Genomic DNA, 17070 nt, shown 5'->3' on the forward strand with positions numbered 1-17070 from the left:
TGACTTGCTATCTCTATTACCTCTAAATCCTGACTTGTTCTCTCTATTACCTCTAAATCCTGACTTGTTATCTCTATTATCTCTAAATCCTGACCTATTGTCTCCTCCCCCTCTCAGTGGCGATGCTGAGTCCCAGGAACCTCAGAGTCTCAGATGAGTGGTACACCAGGTTCAGAGTGGCCTGGGACCCCGTGGCGGCCCCTGTGCAGGGATACAGACTCACCTACACCCCCGCAGGTGAGAGCCTGGAAACACAGCTACCCCCCCCCCCCCCCCCCCCCCCCCACTCTTGACTCACTGGTCTCACAGCCCCCCCCCCTGGACTCACTGGTCTCACGCCCCCCCCCCCCCCCTTGACTCACTGGTCTCACAGCCCCCCCCCCTTGACTCACTGGTCTCTCAGGGACTCCACAGTAGTCAGGAATGTGTTGGGATTTGATCCAGAGCTGGTTTCTGGGATGCGATCCAGCAGGTGGACCTTGAGTTGAGTTTCGGGAGTGAGCTACAAGACGTGATTCCCCTCCTTGATGTTCTGCACATCGTTGTCTTTCCAGGCACTAACCGGCCCGTGGACTTCTTCGTTGGTGACGTGACCTCCTACACGCTGCACAACCTGCAGCCCGGCACCCCCTACGACCTCAAGGTGGTGGCTCAGTACGTCGGCGGGACCAGCAGCCCGCTGGCCGGCCAGGGGACGACCCGTAAGTACCGGAGGCTGGAAAGGCCACCACCAGAGGAGAAAGAACAACTTGACTTTGATGCAACATTTGCTGCCACTAACACAACAACAACATTTTTATACTTTTTATCCTGTAAAAGTTACTTAAGGCACCAAAGTTTCCATTTAAATTTGTGGAATTTTTCCTAAAAACTCTCGGTACATAAAGTCGGCTGCTTTTGATTGGTTTGAAATGTGTAACTCCGCCCCCTACAGTCTACCTCAACGTGACCCACATTGAGACGCACAACATCGACCACGACAGGTTCTGCATCAAGTGGACTCCTCACCGCGCCGCCACGTCGTACCGCATCAAGCTCCTCCCCCTCGACCGTGAGTCTGCTCCGCCTCTCTGTGGCTGTTCTTCATTATTGATCCATTACTCCTCGGTTCTGAATGACCAAAGCAGCTCAAACATAGTGTCTGTGATGTCTCCTCTTCCTCCTGCAGCCTCCAGCAAAGGGCAGCATGAGATCACCATCCCCGCTGGCCTCCCCCAGTACTGCTTCGACGGACTGTCCCCCGACGCCCTGTACACCGCCAGCGTCTTTGTTCAGACCCCCAACCTGGAGGGCCCGGGGGTCAGCGCCAAGGAGAGGACACGTGAGTCCTTCTTTAACACGAACGTCCTCATTTCTTCTCATACTCAGAGTCTTCTACAGCAAGGTCATGTGTTTAAGTGAACGAATAGAAGATCTTCACCTCCTTTGGGACAGGAAGCTGTGATTCAACCTCTCAGGACTCTGATCTTCTGTCTGTTCCTGTTATTGTGAGACTTTAGTGAATCCTAATGAACCTTTTTGGAGCCTGATTGAAGCAGCGAGCATCGGCTGAATGTGACGGTATGAGTCGTGGTGTCTGACTCCAACGAGTGACATCACCTCAGGGCGCCGAGGCCGTGACCTCATCACACCACATGCTTCCTGCCGTTAATGACCAGTCATCACAAACACGCTGATGGACCTTTCTGTGCTTCTCGCAGTGGTGAAGCCGACTCCGGTTCCAACGCTCCCGCCGACCCCGTCCCCCCCGCCCACCGTGCCCCCGGCGTGGTCAAGTAAGTGTCTCCCAGCACCCACAATCCTTTGCTGTCGATCCCAGCTGAAGTTAAAGTTCCTGTTAGTCCTTCTGTGGTTGAGCGTGGAGCGATCAGCAGACTTTTCCTCAGCAACAGTTTCCTCTTCTTTTCTTTTCTAAGTGCAGCATGTTTATAGTTCTGTTCATCGGTGTCAAAGACCTGGATCCAGGTCTTCTCCTTCAAGCTCCCAGTCATTACGGAGAGCTCTTCAAACCTTCTGCCAAATGTGATGGTGGACCCTTGACTCTCTCTCCCACCCTCAGTCTGCCGAGGAGCCAAAGCCGACGTGGTGTTCCTCATCGACGGCTCCTGGAGCATCGGAGAGGAGAGCTTCACCAAAGTCCTGAGCTTCGTCTCCGGCATGATCTCCGCCTTCGATGTGATCGGCCCGTCGGGGATGCAGGTCGGCTCCACGCCTAGAACCACGTGTACACAACGTAGTTCATGCATTAAACAGAATCTACATGGTTAGCACGTGACGAATCAGTGATTTCACAGCTGGTGTCACATGACCCTCCCTCCAGGTGTCCTTTGTGCAGTACAGCGACGAAGCAAAGACGGAGTTCAGGCTGAACGCCTATCAGGACAAAGGCGTCGCCATGACAGCGCCTCACCACATCCGCTACCGGGGGGGCAACACCAAGACAGGTCAGACATCAGGGTCACATGACCAGGGTACCACGGTGTGATGGAGAGATGGTTTGTGACTGTCCCTCTCTGTCAGGAGTGGCGCTGAAACACACCTACGAGAAGGCCTTCTCCGTGGAGAACGGGATGAGGAGGAACGTCCCCAAGGTCTTGGTGACCATCACCGACGGGCGCTCTCAGGACGAAGTGAAGACGAAGGCCGCCAAGCTGCAGCACGCAGGTAACGGGCCCGAAGGACCCACAATGCATCAGAGGAGCCCATTTCTGGAGAAGCAGCTGGTTTGATTTGACCCCCCCGGCTCCGTTCCGTCTCCAGGTTACAGCGTCTTCGCCATCGGCGTGGCCGACGTGGACTTCGTGGAGCTGCAGGAGATCGGCAGCAAACCCAGTGAGCGGCACGTCTTCGTGGTGGACGACTTTGACGCCTTTGACACCATCAAAGAGAACCTGATCACCTTCATCTGCGAGACCGCCACTTCCTGTAAGTCGTCCACCACGTCCACCACGTCCACCACGTCCACCACGTCCACAACGTCCACCACGCAGCCCCCAGGGTTCAGCCTCCTGGGAGCGGAAGTAGTGACGTTTTTCTTTTTCTTGTTCCTCAGCGTGTCCCCTGATCTTCCTCAATGGATTCACTTCCCCTGGTGAGTAGAAACAGAGACTGCTGTAGTCCTGGTCCCTGAAGGCCTCCACGTAGAGGCCTCCTGTAGTCCTGGTCCCTGAAGGTCTCCACGTAGAGGCCTCCTGTAGTCCTGGTCCCTGAAGGTCTCCACGTAGAGGCCTCCTGCAGTCCTGGTCCCTGAAGGTCTCCACGTAGAGGCCTCCTGTAGTCCTGGTCCCTGAAGCTGGAAGCCTCTCATTGTGTGTTTCAGGGTTCCGGATGCTGGAGGCCTTCAACCTGACGGAGAAGACCTACGGGTCGGTGCGAGGCGTCTCCATGGAGCCGGGCTCCTTCAACAGCTTCGCCGCCTACCGCCTCCACAAAGACGCCTTCCTGAGCCAGCCGACCACGTGAGCTCCTCCTCCCCATCAGACACACTCATATACTGGAGCCATCGAAAGCTCCCAAAGGCCTTTAAGGTCCTGACCTTCAGTAGAGGAGGAAGCTCCTTCTAAGTTCTCTTCATCAGAAGACTCCGTTTCTGCTCATCTCAGGATGCCTTGAGAGTTCTCTCTTTGTGCCCCCCCCCCCCCCCAGGGAGATCCACCCTGACGGTCTCCCCCCCTCCTTCACCCTCATCCTGATGATCCGCCTGCTGCCCGACTCGCCGCTCGAGGCCTTCGACATCTGGCAGGTGGCCAGCAAAGACCACAAGCCCGAGACCGGGGTCACGCTGGACCGTGAGTACCTGTGTGTGTGTGTGTGTGTGTGTGTGTGTGTGTCTTCAGGATGCTGAATGTGGACCTCTGATTGTCTCTCAGCCTCCAGCCAGACGCTGTCCTTCTACAACAAGGACGTGCGCGGTGAGATCCAGAAAGTGACCTTCGACAACGACCGGGTGAAGAGGATCTTCCACGGGAGCTTCCACAAGGTAAGAAGCAGCCCTCTGGCCCTCTGGTCCTGTACGTGTTGTAAGTCACACCTGAAGACCAGCAGGTGGTTGTCAGAGAAGAGGAGATGTTACTGCATCATTCTGCAGGATCAGATCTTCTCTCAAATAGAAATTCAAACTTCCAGGTTAATGTTTATCTACATGAAGACAGAGGACAGAGCTCTGCAGATTCGATCCTCCAGGGTGAATTATCTCCTCCCCCCTCGAGGTCAGAGGTCACCGTAAACCACTGAGCTGTCTGGGGATCAGTGTGGAGCTCGGGGACTCCTTGATTGCTTTCTTCCCCAGACGCCTCCGGCCGTAATAATGATGAGAAGAGCTGAGGAGGACTTGTTGAACTCTGACGTGTCGAGTGGAGGAAACCTGAAGGCTTTGATCCTTTGGGGGACTCTTTTTTGATCTGTTGTTGTAGGAAGGTGTCCATAAAGGGGCTTTGAAGTCTGTCTTCAGCAGCGCTTTTATTTTGACAGGTCCACTTCCTCTTCACCTTGATGACGTTCTGTTGAACCTTTAGACGACAGGTCAAAGTTCAAAGTTCAGATCAAATCGCTTTAATGCGACTTTCCTCTCTGCTCGTTCTTCTGCTCGCCGCAGGACGACGTCGTGAGCAGCAATGCATTGTGGTTCCTTGTGTGCGCGTGGCTGCCTCGGTGATTTCACTGTTTAGAGGTGACGCCGTCTGAGAGGCTTCAATGAGACGACAGAAAGGAATTCTGGTTCCCAAAGAATGTGAAGCTCCTCCAGGCCGACGGATCGGTCCCCAGAAAGAAGCTTCTGGAAGCTTCTGTGTGTCTGCTGAGGCTTCTTTGTGTAGCCAGATGCTCCTCAATCAACTCTCTCTAAGGCAGACTTTAGCTCCCTCATTTAGATACTTAAAGCTAATTATCTATGCCATCAATCAGTGGGGATTATTCTGATCCTTACTCTCTGATTTCATGCTAATGAACGCTGATGATGGCAAAACGAGGCGTCTTCAGATGGATTTGTAGAGAAACAATAAGCGTTTGATCCAGACTGTAATCCCCCCCCCCACCCCCCCCTCTCTCTCTGAAGCTGCACATCCTGGTGTCCTCCACCGGGGTCAAGCTCAACATCGACTGCCAGGAGGTGGCTGAGAAGGAGCTGAAGGAGGCCGGGAACACGTCCAGCGACGGGTACCAGGTCCTGGGCAGGATGTCCAGGTCCACCGGCTCCAGAGGGGAGTCGGCCACGGTGAGTCAGCTGAGGGAGATGAAGTGTAAAATGATACATTATGATGGTGGAGGTCATCACTTCATACGGTTTGATCCACTCATCTCCTCTAAAGAGGCGTTTACCTCCTTCACCCTCATTTTAATTTGAATAATAACAGGAACTCCTCCTGCTAATTGAGGATGAACTATACAGTAAAGTACTGAGTACTGAATCATGAGGAATGAAGATGAAGTGCGACTTCCTCTCTGAATGAACCCTGAGGCCGTGACCTTTGAACTTCATGACATCACGTTTCCTGTCTCTCTGTTTGTCAACATCTCAATGTTTCCTTTTCTTCTTCTCTTTCACAGTTCCAGCTCCAGATGTTCGACCTGGTGTGCAGCTTGGGCTGGACCAGCAGGGACAGATGTTGCGACCTCCCATCCATGGTGAGGGGGAGTCTTCTTTCTCCAAAACTGTGGATTTAATCTCAGAGGATTTGAAATAAGGGGGGGGGGGTACGATTCATTCCACAGAAGGACACGTTGTTTTATACACTCCGTACCAACTTCACTGCTTAGGAAGAAGGAGGAAGTCAGTTTGACCCGAACATCTTCACCGTTTCCATGACGATGAAGGAGCCGACCTGCTGCAGTTTAGGAGCCACAGCTCTGTGTCATAAGAGATAGAAGCACCAGCATCTCCACGCACTATGCATCATATAATTACACTATTATGCAGCTTCAGCACAAAGGATAAATGGCTGCGTGAGGCTGAATGTTAATATCTGGACCTCCGGAGACGGAGCGGTGGATTATCATCTGGATGTGATGGAGACACAGCTGCTGGATTGTCCCCCCCGCTGTCCATTATTAAACATCCAAACCCAGAAGGAGGGCGGGACGTGTTCAGAGTGGCCCTGAGGGGCTCGATGAGCAGGAATACTCATGCTGGTTTGATGAGATGCGTCCATCGACTGGCAGTGGACCACAGGTCATGAGATGAGGTTGCAGCTTTCTCCTGGAACCTTTCCTCCAGTGACGTGGAGAGCAGCAGCAGACTGACGCATATTCTTTTTATTATTAATAGTTCTACTATTACTACCATTATTATTGGTCCAACTTCATCTATATAGATATAACTATCTGTCTCTTCCTGCTCGATGCTCCTGTTGTCCCTCTGACCGTCCCTCCGCTTGTCCACAGAGAGACGAGCTGAAGTGTCCGTCTCTTCCGAACTCCTGCAGCTGCACGTCGGCGGGCACCGGGCCCCCAGGCCCCCAGGGACCCGTGGTGAGACCCCCACACGGGCTATATTTAAACACACATGGAGGTAGCACAAAGACCTCGAGGACCTCTGAAGACACCAGAGAGCTGCTTATAGATACACAAATATGTGTAAACATTACATATGTGTATATGTGTGTGTATATATACGACGTGTGTGTGTGTGCGTATATATACGACGTGTGTGTGTGTGCGTATATATACGACATGTGTGTGTGTATGTGTGTGTATATATACGACATGTGTGTGTGTGCGTATATATACGACATGTGTGTGTATGTGTGTGTATATATACGACATGTGTGTGTGTGCGTATATATACGACATGTGTGTGTGTATGTGTGTGTATATATACGACGTGTGTATGTGTATGTGTGTGTATATATACGACGTGTGTGTGTGTGTATATATACGACATGTGTGTGTGTATGTGTGCGTATATATACGACATGTGTGTGTGTATGTGTGCGTATATATACGACATGTGTGTGTGTATGTGTGCGTATATATACGACATGTGTGTGTGTATGTGTGCGTATATATACGACATGTGTGTGTGTATGTGTGCGTATATATACGACATGTGTGTGTATGTGGGGCTCCAACGTGACTCACGTTGCTCCATGTTGGTCCTCAGGGGGGCCCCGGCAGCAAAGGTCCTCGAGGTGAAAGAGGAGAGGCTGGTCCTGTGGTGAGTACCTCTCCTCCACAGATTGTAAACGTCTTGTAATCAGACATCACGTTCCTAACTCCCCCCCCCCCTCCCCTCCTTCAACAGGGCCCAGTCGGGCCTCGTGGAGACAACGGACCACCGGGGCCCATGGGTCTGCGCGGCCCTCAAGGACCCATCGGCCTGTCGATTCCAGGAGAAGCTGTGAGTTCCCCCCCCCCACACACAGACACACACACACATAAATCCCAGCAAGCCTCAGCGGATTATCGGGTCGTTTATCATGAGGAGAATTTAACAGCCGGGCACAGACTCACATTCCTTCATGTCTGAGGGAGAGAAGAAGAGGGCTCTCCTCCATCCGGGACCTCCTCCCTGCAGGAGGACACGCCTCCTCAGGTCTTTATTCAGCAGCTGGAGGTACAGGTGGAGATAGACGGGGGGGGTTGGGAGGGGGGTCTCCACACACAGTACACAGAGTTTAAAGATGGAATCTAAAGTAGTGGGAACTGAGAAGCTTCATTTAAAGACCTGTGCTGTCCTCTGAGTGTCATGTGACCCGTGGTGTCTTCCTGTCTCCAGGGCCGCCCCGGACCAAAGGGAGACGGCGGTGACTCCGGCCTGCCGGGACAGAAGGTAAGTTATCTGAACAGGAAGTGAGGGGAGCTCACAGGAGGACTCCGGGTGAGGTGATTGGACAACGAGCTCCTCCTCTAGTCTGTTAGCATTAAGCTAGTCTGTTAGCATAGAGCTAGCCTGTTAGCCTAAAGCTATTCTGTTAGCATAGAGCTAGTCTGTTAGCATAAAGCTATTCTGTTAGCATAGAGCTAGTCTGTTAGCATAAAGCTATTCTGTTAGCATAGAGCTAGTCTGTTAGCATAAAGCTAGTCTGTTAGCATAGAGCTAGTCTGTTAGCATAAAGCTAGTCTGTTAGCATATGGGTCCAATATTCACTGACAATCAGCTGGCAGTAAAGTGACTTTAGAGGCTGAAACAAATAGAATTGTATGAAGTTATTAATGTGACAAAAAAGACATATATTGAATATATATAATTATATATAATTCTGATGCATAATTTAGAGTTACATCATCCGTATTCCTCATGTTACGTCGTGTGCCTGCAGGGTTCTCCGGGCCCTCGTGGTTCCTCCGGCCCCATCGGACCAGCCGGCGTGCGGGTGAGTACAGGCGCTCCGGCTGCTTTGACCCTTTAAAGGCGAGCGGCCCCGGTTCTCAGTCTCCTTGTTGTGCTTCCAGGGCCCCCCGGGGAAGGACGGATCGGCGGGACCCCGAGGCCCCACGGGGCCCATGGTGAGCCTTCTACTGGTTGTGGAGTGACATCTGTGAGTGACTTTGTGTGTCTGAGTTCTGACCCCCCGGCTCTCCTCACAGGGACCTCCAGGATCTCCCGGAGCGCCGGGCGGCGGAGGACAACCCGGAAACCCCGGAGACACCGGTACCCCTGTGAGTGCACCCCGTTGCCGTGGCGACTATCCGCCGTCTGACGGTGTCTGTTTTCCCCTCCGGCTGACCTGTATTGATTCTGTGTTACCAGGGCTCTGTGGGTCCAAAGGGAGACAAGGGGGAGAGGGTGAGTACACCTGAATCCAAACATCTCTGAAGCATGTAGAAGGCTTCTGTGGAATGAGATATGAATGAACATGAGTCCTCAGCTGTACTTTATCAGAAACAGTGCTCATGGGAAATGTAGTTCCCTCCAGAAGCTCCACAGAGAAAGTGAAACTGAGGATGAGTCACAACAGAAAACAAGGTGTTGACCCCGCCCTCTTTTCCCTTTGACCTCAGGGCGACTTCGCTCCTCAGAACATGATGCGGTCCATCGCCAGACAGGTGTGCGAGCAGCTGGTCAGCGGTGAGTCACTGGCGTTTTGTTCTCTTTTCAAGCTCCGCCTCCCCGCAGCTCAACTCCTCCTCCTTCTCGTCCTTTTCAGCGCAAATGTCCCGCGTGGACACGCTGCTGAACCAGATCCCCAACGCCATTCACCGCAGCAACAACCCGGGCCCAGCGGGGCCCCCGGGGGCCACCGGCAGGCAGGGGCCGCGCGGAGAGCCCGGCGCCCCGGGAAGGAGCGGTTTCCCCGGAAATTCAGGACCACCGGGTCAGCCGGGAGAGAGAGGTGATGTCATGATGTCATGTCCTCGTGTCCGTTGACTCCTCCCTGTTGATGGATACCTGTGTCAATACAAACCCCCGGTCGTCCCTTGTGTCCCCTCAGGCCTCGCGGGGGAGAAGGGTGAGCGAGGCTCGTCCATCGAGGGACAGAAAGGACCGAGAGGAGCTGCCGGTACGTCTCCTGGCGTCCCGTCCTCATGCTCGGAGCAGGAGGAGGAGCCTCCAGCTGTGTTTGCTCTTTCTAGTTCGATGTTACAAATGTTTGTGGAGAATTTCCAGCTGATGTTCGAGCAGGACGACGCGGTTTGGAACTCGTCAAACAGATGTTCAGAGGACATCTGTTTTTCATAAATGTCACTGACACTCGGAGTCGGTTATTTGACGAATGCAGATGTTGAGTAACCGTCTGCGTCGTGTTTCTTTAAATACTTTATTTAACCGCGCGACCATTTAAAAGAAGGTTTTTAAAACATCAGGAAATGATCTTGTTTTATCAAGTGGAACAAAGGAGGAAATGTTCCAAACTGAAAGTTGAGTTATTCTATTTCTTAAACTTAAATTAAAACAAATAATGTTTCCCAATAACCCCCCCCAGGTCCACCAGGAGAAAGCAGAACAGGACCCCCGGGCCCCTCCGGCGCCGCCGGCCCGCGCGGCCCCCCTGGGCGTCCAGGCTACGCCGGAGTCCGCGGCCCCCCCGGAGCTCCGGGATACTGCGACTCCTCCCAGTGTGTCGGCATCCCGTACAACGGGCAGGGCTACGGGGGTACGTACCGCCACGTGCACGCCAAATAACTTCCTCTCTTCATTTTACTTTGGAGGGGCACTTCCTGCGCTCTGAGAGAGACGCTCCATTTCTGTCTCCCGTCCGGGGGGAGTGAGAGCGTGGGTGGGGTTAGCCTAGCTTAGCACAAAGACTGGAAGCGGGGGGAAACAGCTAGCCTAGCTCCCTTGAGAGAGTAGAAAGTCCATCTTTAAATGGCCGGAAATCATATATTTATAGATATATATAATATAATTTATAATTGTTGTTAGCTGTGTGTCGACGACAGGAAGTCGTTGCTCCTCGTAGCTTCACAGCGGCCATGTTGGTTGTTGACCTTCAGAATTGTTGAGGTTAACAGCACAGCGAGCTCTAGATCCCATCAGAACTCAATCATCGGTTCAACGCCACTTAGGCGACCTGAACATCCCCCCAGGCTCCTCCCACAGCCGCCCCCCCCCCCCCCCCCCGAGACAGAAAGCGAGGATCTCCCAGGGCGCGTGGGGCTGCTTCCTGTCTATTAGTGCACGTGTGACGTGGTGTGACTGACTCCTCATCCTCTCTCGGCCTGTTCCAGGTTCGCAGTAGACTTTCTATGCCGCCTGCGCCGCTTTCACTGACCCCCCCGAACAACCCCCCCAGTCCTGTTTGTCAGAAACACATGCACGCCGTAGAGCTGTTCTACAGCGGATAGCCAGCCGAGGAGCCGCCATTAACACAACAACAACAACAACAACAAAGAGGGACACTAACAGCGACTCACAGCCTCTGGGGGCCGTTTGCATCTTGACGCCAAAGACCAGAAACGCCGTGTTCGGGGGGAGGAGCATGCACAACAACAACAACAACAACAAACAAATACTAACAGCGGGAGGTTGTAGCAGCTGGTGTAAATAAACTAATTCCTGTGATGACATTTAGTTCTTAACATCTTAACTTCGGCCCTTTTGAAGCTCCTGGTTTCAGCCAATCAGCAACCTGCTGCTGGCTAGAAAAGATAAACAACTGCCTCTTTCTAACAATCTTCTAAAGCTTCTGAATCTGTGGTCATGTGACCCGGACGTGCAGATCAGACCCCCCCTCCCTCCCTTTGCCCCCCCCCGAGGAGGTTCTATAAAATACTAACCATGGAGGTTTCTCCTCCAAAACAACATAGAAATGTCACAGAAGAGGAGGGGGCGTGTCCAACCCTAACACCCCGCCCACTAACGCTGGCAGCCGATTGGTTCATTGGCTTGAGGGAATTGGTGGCCTCTCGGCCAATGAGAGCTTATGAAGGATGACATCACAGAGAAGCACACGGGTCATCGTGTGCCTGTAGGCAGCGATCGCGTCCTTTACTGATTCTTGTAATAATTGATGAGTAATAAGTAAAAAAACAGCTGCTGTGTGAAACAAGCGCTCCCATAGAGCCAGTGGCCACGCCCCCCCCCCCCCCCCCGTCTGTCTGTGCATGTTAATGAGGGGAATGAGAAGCTGTGCTCACGCGGCCCAAACGATATCTCCGAGCAGGCCGGTACCCGCCAGAACCCGACAGCCCGCCCCCCCCGGGCCCCGAGGAGGACGACGAGGAGTCCCAGCGCCGCCGCCGCCGCAAGAGGTCGCTACCCAGAAAGCCCTCCAGCGGGCTCACGCCATAAAACCCCCCCTGCACTCCCCCCCCCACCCCCCCGGTTCTCCTCTCTGTGGTTTTAATGTCTGCTCGTTGTACACACACATGAAAAAAGGGGGTTCGACACCTCGACTTTATTGGAAAACACCTTCAAACGTCTTCAAACGTATGTGAATATTCATTTTCAGGGTTTGGGAGGAGGGGGGGTCAGAGGGGGGGGGTCAGGGAACAAGGCACAACAAACCTCAACGATCCATGAAACAACAAAAGAACCAGCGACCTGGGGCCTGTTTCAGAAAGGAGGTTAAGTGAAAACTCTGAGTATGTTAACCCTGAAATGAGGCAAACTCTGAGTTTTCTGTTTCAGAATGGGAGGTATGTTAAGCCTGAGAAAGCAGAGTAAGTCAAGCCTGTTTCAGAAAGAGAGGTAACTTATACTCAGAGTCAGTTACCATGGCAACTTACTCTGTGAACCTAACCTGGTCGGGAGCAGGTTTTCTTCGGGAAACCCAGAGTTTATTTCGTCTCCTCCCCTTTTTTAAAGAGGAAGTGGTATTTAATCACCTCATTCATTCTTTCGGTATTCATTCATTGCGCACATTTCAGTCACGCAGAGCGCATCAAATCAAGTGAATGAAATGGCATGTCCTTTTATGGACGATCCTGTGGATGAAGAGGCTGCATTAATCCGTAGGGAGTTGCATTTACGTCGGGAGAGGATTTTGAGACCCAGAGTGGATTTTTTGTCATATCCATATTCATTTTTATTTGAGCGGTACCGTTTTTCTTTACAGTCATTAAGATACATCCATAATCTCATCCATCCTTACATCAGAAACATCAGCCATCGCGGCCGTGCTCTAACATCCGAGCAGATGCTTTGCGTTGCATTACGTTTCTTTGCAAATGGTAGTTTTCTGTATAACATTGGGGATGCAGAACATATCAGTAAGGCTACTGTTTGCAGAGTTGTAAGGAAAGTGTGCCTCGCTCTTAAGCGCTTTCTTCAAATTTTTGTGCTGTTTCCTGGGCACAAACCCGTGAAAGCCATCAAAGAGGAGTTTCACAGGATTGCAGGTCAGTGATGTATAAATCGGTTTAAATGAGGCTAACCTGATAAATGACGTTCAGTTAAGAGCATATTGCTGCGACCCCTGGAAGTAAACTAATAATAGAATTCCTTTTAGGATTTCCGAATGTGGTTGGATGCATTGATGGCACACATATTCCCATCATTGCACCTTCCGAAAATGAAGCGGACTATGTCAACAGGAGGTCCATCCACAGTATTAATGTGCAAGATTGCACCTACATGAAAATTAAAATTAGGTTGAATAACACACTCTTCTTCCAGTTTCACTTCTGATATTATAACAGTTGGGCAAGTCACTTATATTACTAACTACAACTGGCTTCTTCAACAGTGTAATTAGATTAATGTAATAATGACTATCTCTAGAAAGTATTGGTCTACTTATTACTAATTACTTTCTAAATCCCATATCAACTTCAACCACTTGAACAATACAAGGAGAGACAAGAAACTGCACTTTTAATGCTTTCAAATAAACATTATACAATTGCATGAATTATTCTTGAAAAAATATATCTTTTAAAATTTGATGTTAAATCCACTATTGTTTTATACAGAATTGCTTTATAGTTTATGCAGCATTTAATGCAATTACAACAGATTTTACTTTAAATTACGGAATTAAATTACAGTTTTTAGATTACATAGAAATTAATTACACACAACACTGTATAACAGTAATTCAAATGTAAACTTACGCATTGACTCGAGCAGCTATTTTCTCCCAAGCTAACTCTCTGTCCTTCGCCGCTGCAGCCGTGTTGCTTTTTTTTAAAATATATGTTCGTACTCTCCATATGCTTGCATAAGCACATCCAGTTCTGCTGGTGAAAAATATGAAGACCTCTTTTTGTCTGGCGCTGTTGCCATGGTGACTCGTAATATCTGCGCTCCATTGATAATGGCTTTTTATAGTTGTGGTGCACGCGCTTAACTCAGAGTAGGTCAACTCAGAGTTGATTGAACTAACTCATTTCAGCTGTTCTGTAACCGAAAACTCAGAGTTTCCCATCTCAGGGTAAGTCAACTCAGAGTTCAAGTTTTAACTCAGAGTTGGTTGAACCTCCTTATTGAAACAGGCCCCTGCTGTCTTCTTTTTGGCTTGTAACATATTTGCATCGAGTTTGTTTGTTTGCGTTGCCGTGGTAACGAAGCTAAAGAAAACAGAGAGAAAATGTTTGTTCACAGTTAAATATAATATTCCTAAACACAGCTTTCCTCTTGTATCTCTAGACGTAATATTTATCAGTTTCTTTATTCCGTCACAGCTCATTTTAACATAAAAACGTGGAATTGAACGTCTGTGGTGTATTTTTAGTATATTTTGTTTTTGTTACTTGTTATTTTTTGTTTTTAATCAGAATATAGTTGTTGTCGCTCTTTCAGTACGGAATGCGTCATGTTTGATCTGCAGATTGAGGATTCCACAGCCTTATTTTCTTATTTATTTCTGAAAACAGAAGAGGCATTTTTCAATAAAACTACTGAAAAGACCTCGACTGACTGTTTATTCAAAGAGAAAATATGCCTTTACATCACTACATGTATTAATGAAATGATCCCCCCAACGGGATGGAAACGCGATGATAATAAAAATAATAATTAATTTTATTGTGTAAAATAAAAAGAACAACTACAGTGCATGGTGAGAACAATCACTTTTATATTTTAAGTTATAAAACACTAAACTGCAGTTCTTAACAATAAATACACACTATAAACTGTTCATTTCATGTCATCAAACACGATGACTTCATTCGTTCATTTCCACAGGCAACAATACGACTTTTTCTTGTGGTAAAGCTCTGAAACAGAATAGAATCACTATTTAATGATACATGTTGGCGGAGCATTCTGAGGCCTTTTTAAGAGATTCCAGTGTATTTTAAAGTATTTTTCAGGGTATCCTTTAAAGTTTTAAAGTATAATCTTTCATGGCCTAATTTGACAATAAATAATAAAATTCACTGTTTCATATAGCATTTCAACTCATAAACCTTGGACACAGTAAAGTATGTTAAAGATATATTAAAATATGGGTTGCAAAGTGACCCTAAAACAATGAACCCATGAAGTGGAACAAGCATCCAAAGCTCTGTGTGACGAGCTGAAGGCTCCTGGGGAACATCCGCTGAAGCAGTTCCTCTACCTCCAGATGAAGGTCCAGGTTCAGCCTTCAGAACCTCTGGACCAGGTCTCCGTCCTGCAGTGGAACAGCAGACATCCAAGTGGAAAGCGTCTTTAAAGTGGTTTTATTTTCTGCGACCATGAACTTCACTGCTGCTTTTCCGCAGATATTTTCCCCCTGAATCATTACCACAAACATGAAGCTTAATAACAGAGTGAGAGCAATCATCTCTGGGCTGGAAACATGGGCCGTCACCATGGAAACATGGGCCGTCACCATGGAAACGCCTCATCATCGCTCAGCTCGATCAACCTGCAGCCTTCTCCTCTCAGTGTAAATATATGTGTGTATGTGTAATAATGCTTTCCATCAGAAACCTCCCGGTTTAACTGGAGCGGGATGCAGCTTATCGGCGGCTTTGAAGTCCCCCCCCAAACCCCCCCGGGGGGCTAAATTCAAAACATGTCCGAGCGTGAGGAAATGTTTCTGGGACATTTTGCTCTTTAACCGCTGTGGTTAATTATGAATGAAGTTAAACGTGCACGCAGGTTCCTCTGAGTGGAAATCCGACAACAAGGAGGCGAGGAAAGGACACTGGATATCCTCCGGGGTCAAAGGTCACCGCTGGCTTTCCGGTTTGCACATGAACGTCACGCCTTTTGGCTCAGGGGAATAAATGCAGGTAGTTTACACAGGAGAGAAGACGCCATGATGGTCTCCAGGTGGACTGGACATGGGGGGGGGGGGGGGGGGGGGGGCTGAGAGCAGGCCAGTGTCTACACATTAAGACCAATAAACTCTTTCTCCAGCTCTACTTTTGAGGCCCTCAGCAGAACTATTAACTTTGGCCACAGGTGACGTCATGGAAAGTCTGGCGACGCCCCCAAACCCCCCCCCAGAACCCCCCCAGCATTGCTCCGGTCCACCGCAGCGTTGTTTATGGGGGGAGTTGGACATTAGAGGCACCGATGATGTCATCGTTCTCTGAAGCCAGTTGGCACCAGTACGAAATGTGCATTAATGACAGTGAATCTGTGGCTCCGCCCATCTGACACTGTTTGTGGCGTGTTCACTTTGTGCCACAACGTGCAACATGTGACAGACTGATGACATGTGACAGACTGATGACATGTGCTGGACTGATGACATGTGACGGACTGATGACATGTGACAGACTGATGACATGTGACGGACTGATGACATGTGACAGACTGATGACATGTGACAGACTGATGACATGTGACAGACTGATGACATGTGACGGACTGATGACATGTGACAGACTGATGACATGTGACGGACTGATGACATGTGACAGACTGATGACATGTGACGGACTGATGACATGTGACAGACTGATGACATGTGACAGACTGATGACATGTGACAGACTGATGACATGTGACAGACTGATGACATGTGACAGACTGATGACATGTGACAGACTGATGGCTGCAGGATGAAGCCTCACAGGCAGCGGGGCCTCGAGGTGAGGACCTCTGACGAGGAACCTTCTGTGTTGATGCTTTAATAAAATAAAGGTCAAGTTCACGGTCTCTGAGGGACCTGTCAGTGAGAAACTCCTCCAATAAGAGAAAAACGTTTGTACACATGCGCCTATCGCTGTTATTTATTGGGGAATTAAAGCTGCTGAAAGCTGATTCATCGACATAATAAACGTTTAATGAACAAATGAGTTGAGTCTGCATCTCGTCCAAAGAAAAGTCTGCAGAGGAAACAAAAGCAGGAAGATCTGCTCGATGAGGAGATCCATCCTGGACGGAGGGCAGCAGCAAAATGAAGTGAGTCCTGACTGAAGGTCACATGGTTCCTTTGTGCCTTTGACAGCTAGCCATCACAGCGTGATGCGTTCAGGCTCTACTCGGTAAACCCCAGAGTCGAGCTGGAGTGTTTTACAGCGTTATCGGGATGGGATGGAGTTCTTTAGATGAACGAGTCCCCAGTGGGACGTCCTGCGCTGAGACTCACTGCAGGTCGATGCCACGCGTTTTATTTCCCAATAAAGTGTGTGTTTGTTTGCTCATTTAAGACCAATGGAAAGTGTTGCGCTGTGGTGAAGTCGCCTCTTGGAACGGAACCATCTTCGGTTGTTTCACCGTCTGGACCTGGACCCACGTTCATGTTCCTCAGAGGATGCATCGTGAACCACCAGGAGGACAACGCGGAGCTAAGCTCAGCACTTTAATAA

General features: G+C 49.8%; 1 protein-coding gene across 1 annotated transcript in view; it reads left to right on the forward strand.

Moving 5' to 3' along the window:
* col12a1b (collagen, type XII, alpha 1b) overlaps positions 1-11917 on the forward strand; it is a 55954-nt gene extending 44037 nt beyond the window's left edge. Inside the window, exons 51-78 of the mRNA XM_037450188.2 lie at positions 118-237; positions 555-701; positions 935-1051; positions 1169-1321; positions 1701-1775; positions 2060-2199; positions 2321-2444; positions 2521-2664; positions 2761-2925; positions 3053-3091; positions 3320-3458; positions 3646-3788; positions 3870-3979; positions 5054-5212; positions 5545-5622; positions 6379-6465; positions 7097-7150; positions 7238-7333; positions 7712-7765; positions 8256-8309; positions 8389-8442; positions 8524-8595; positions 8687-8722; positions 8938-9004; positions 9084-9269; positions 9369-9437; positions 9861-10031; positions 11541-11917. Coding sequence (XP_037306085.2) covers positions 118-237; positions 555-701; positions 935-1051; positions 1169-1321; positions 1701-1775; positions 2060-2199; positions 2321-2444; positions 2521-2664; positions 2761-2925; positions 3053-3091; positions 3320-3458; positions 3646-3788; positions 3870-3979; positions 5054-5212; positions 5545-5622; positions 6379-6465; positions 7097-7150; positions 7238-7333; positions 7712-7765; positions 8256-8309; positions 8389-8442; positions 8524-8595; positions 8687-8722; positions 8938-9004; positions 9084-9269; positions 9369-9437; positions 9861-10031; positions 11541-11668 — 2981 coding nt within the window. The 3' untranslated portion in view covers positions 11669-11917. The remainder of the gene's footprint in view (positions 1-117; positions 238-554; positions 702-934; positions 1052-1168; positions 1322-1700; positions 1776-2059; positions 2200-2320; positions 2445-2520; positions 2665-2760; positions 2926-3052; positions 3092-3319; positions 3459-3645; positions 3789-3869; positions 3980-5053; positions 5213-5544; positions 5623-6378; positions 6466-7096; positions 7151-7237; positions 7334-7711; positions 7766-8255; positions 8310-8388; positions 8443-8523; positions 8596-8686; positions 8723-8937; positions 9005-9083; positions 9270-9368; positions 9438-9860; positions 10032-11540) is intronic.
* The last annotated feature ends 5153 nt before the right edge of the window (positions 11918-17070 follow it).

The sequence above is a fragment of the Pungitius pungitius genome, chromosome 20, assembly GCF_949316345.1.
Source record: "Pungitius pungitius chromosome 20, fPunPun2.1, whole genome shotgun sequence".
Taxonomy (NCBI): domain Eukaryota; kingdom Metazoa; phylum Chordata; class Actinopteri; order Perciformes; family Gasterosteidae; genus Pungitius; species Pungitius pungitius.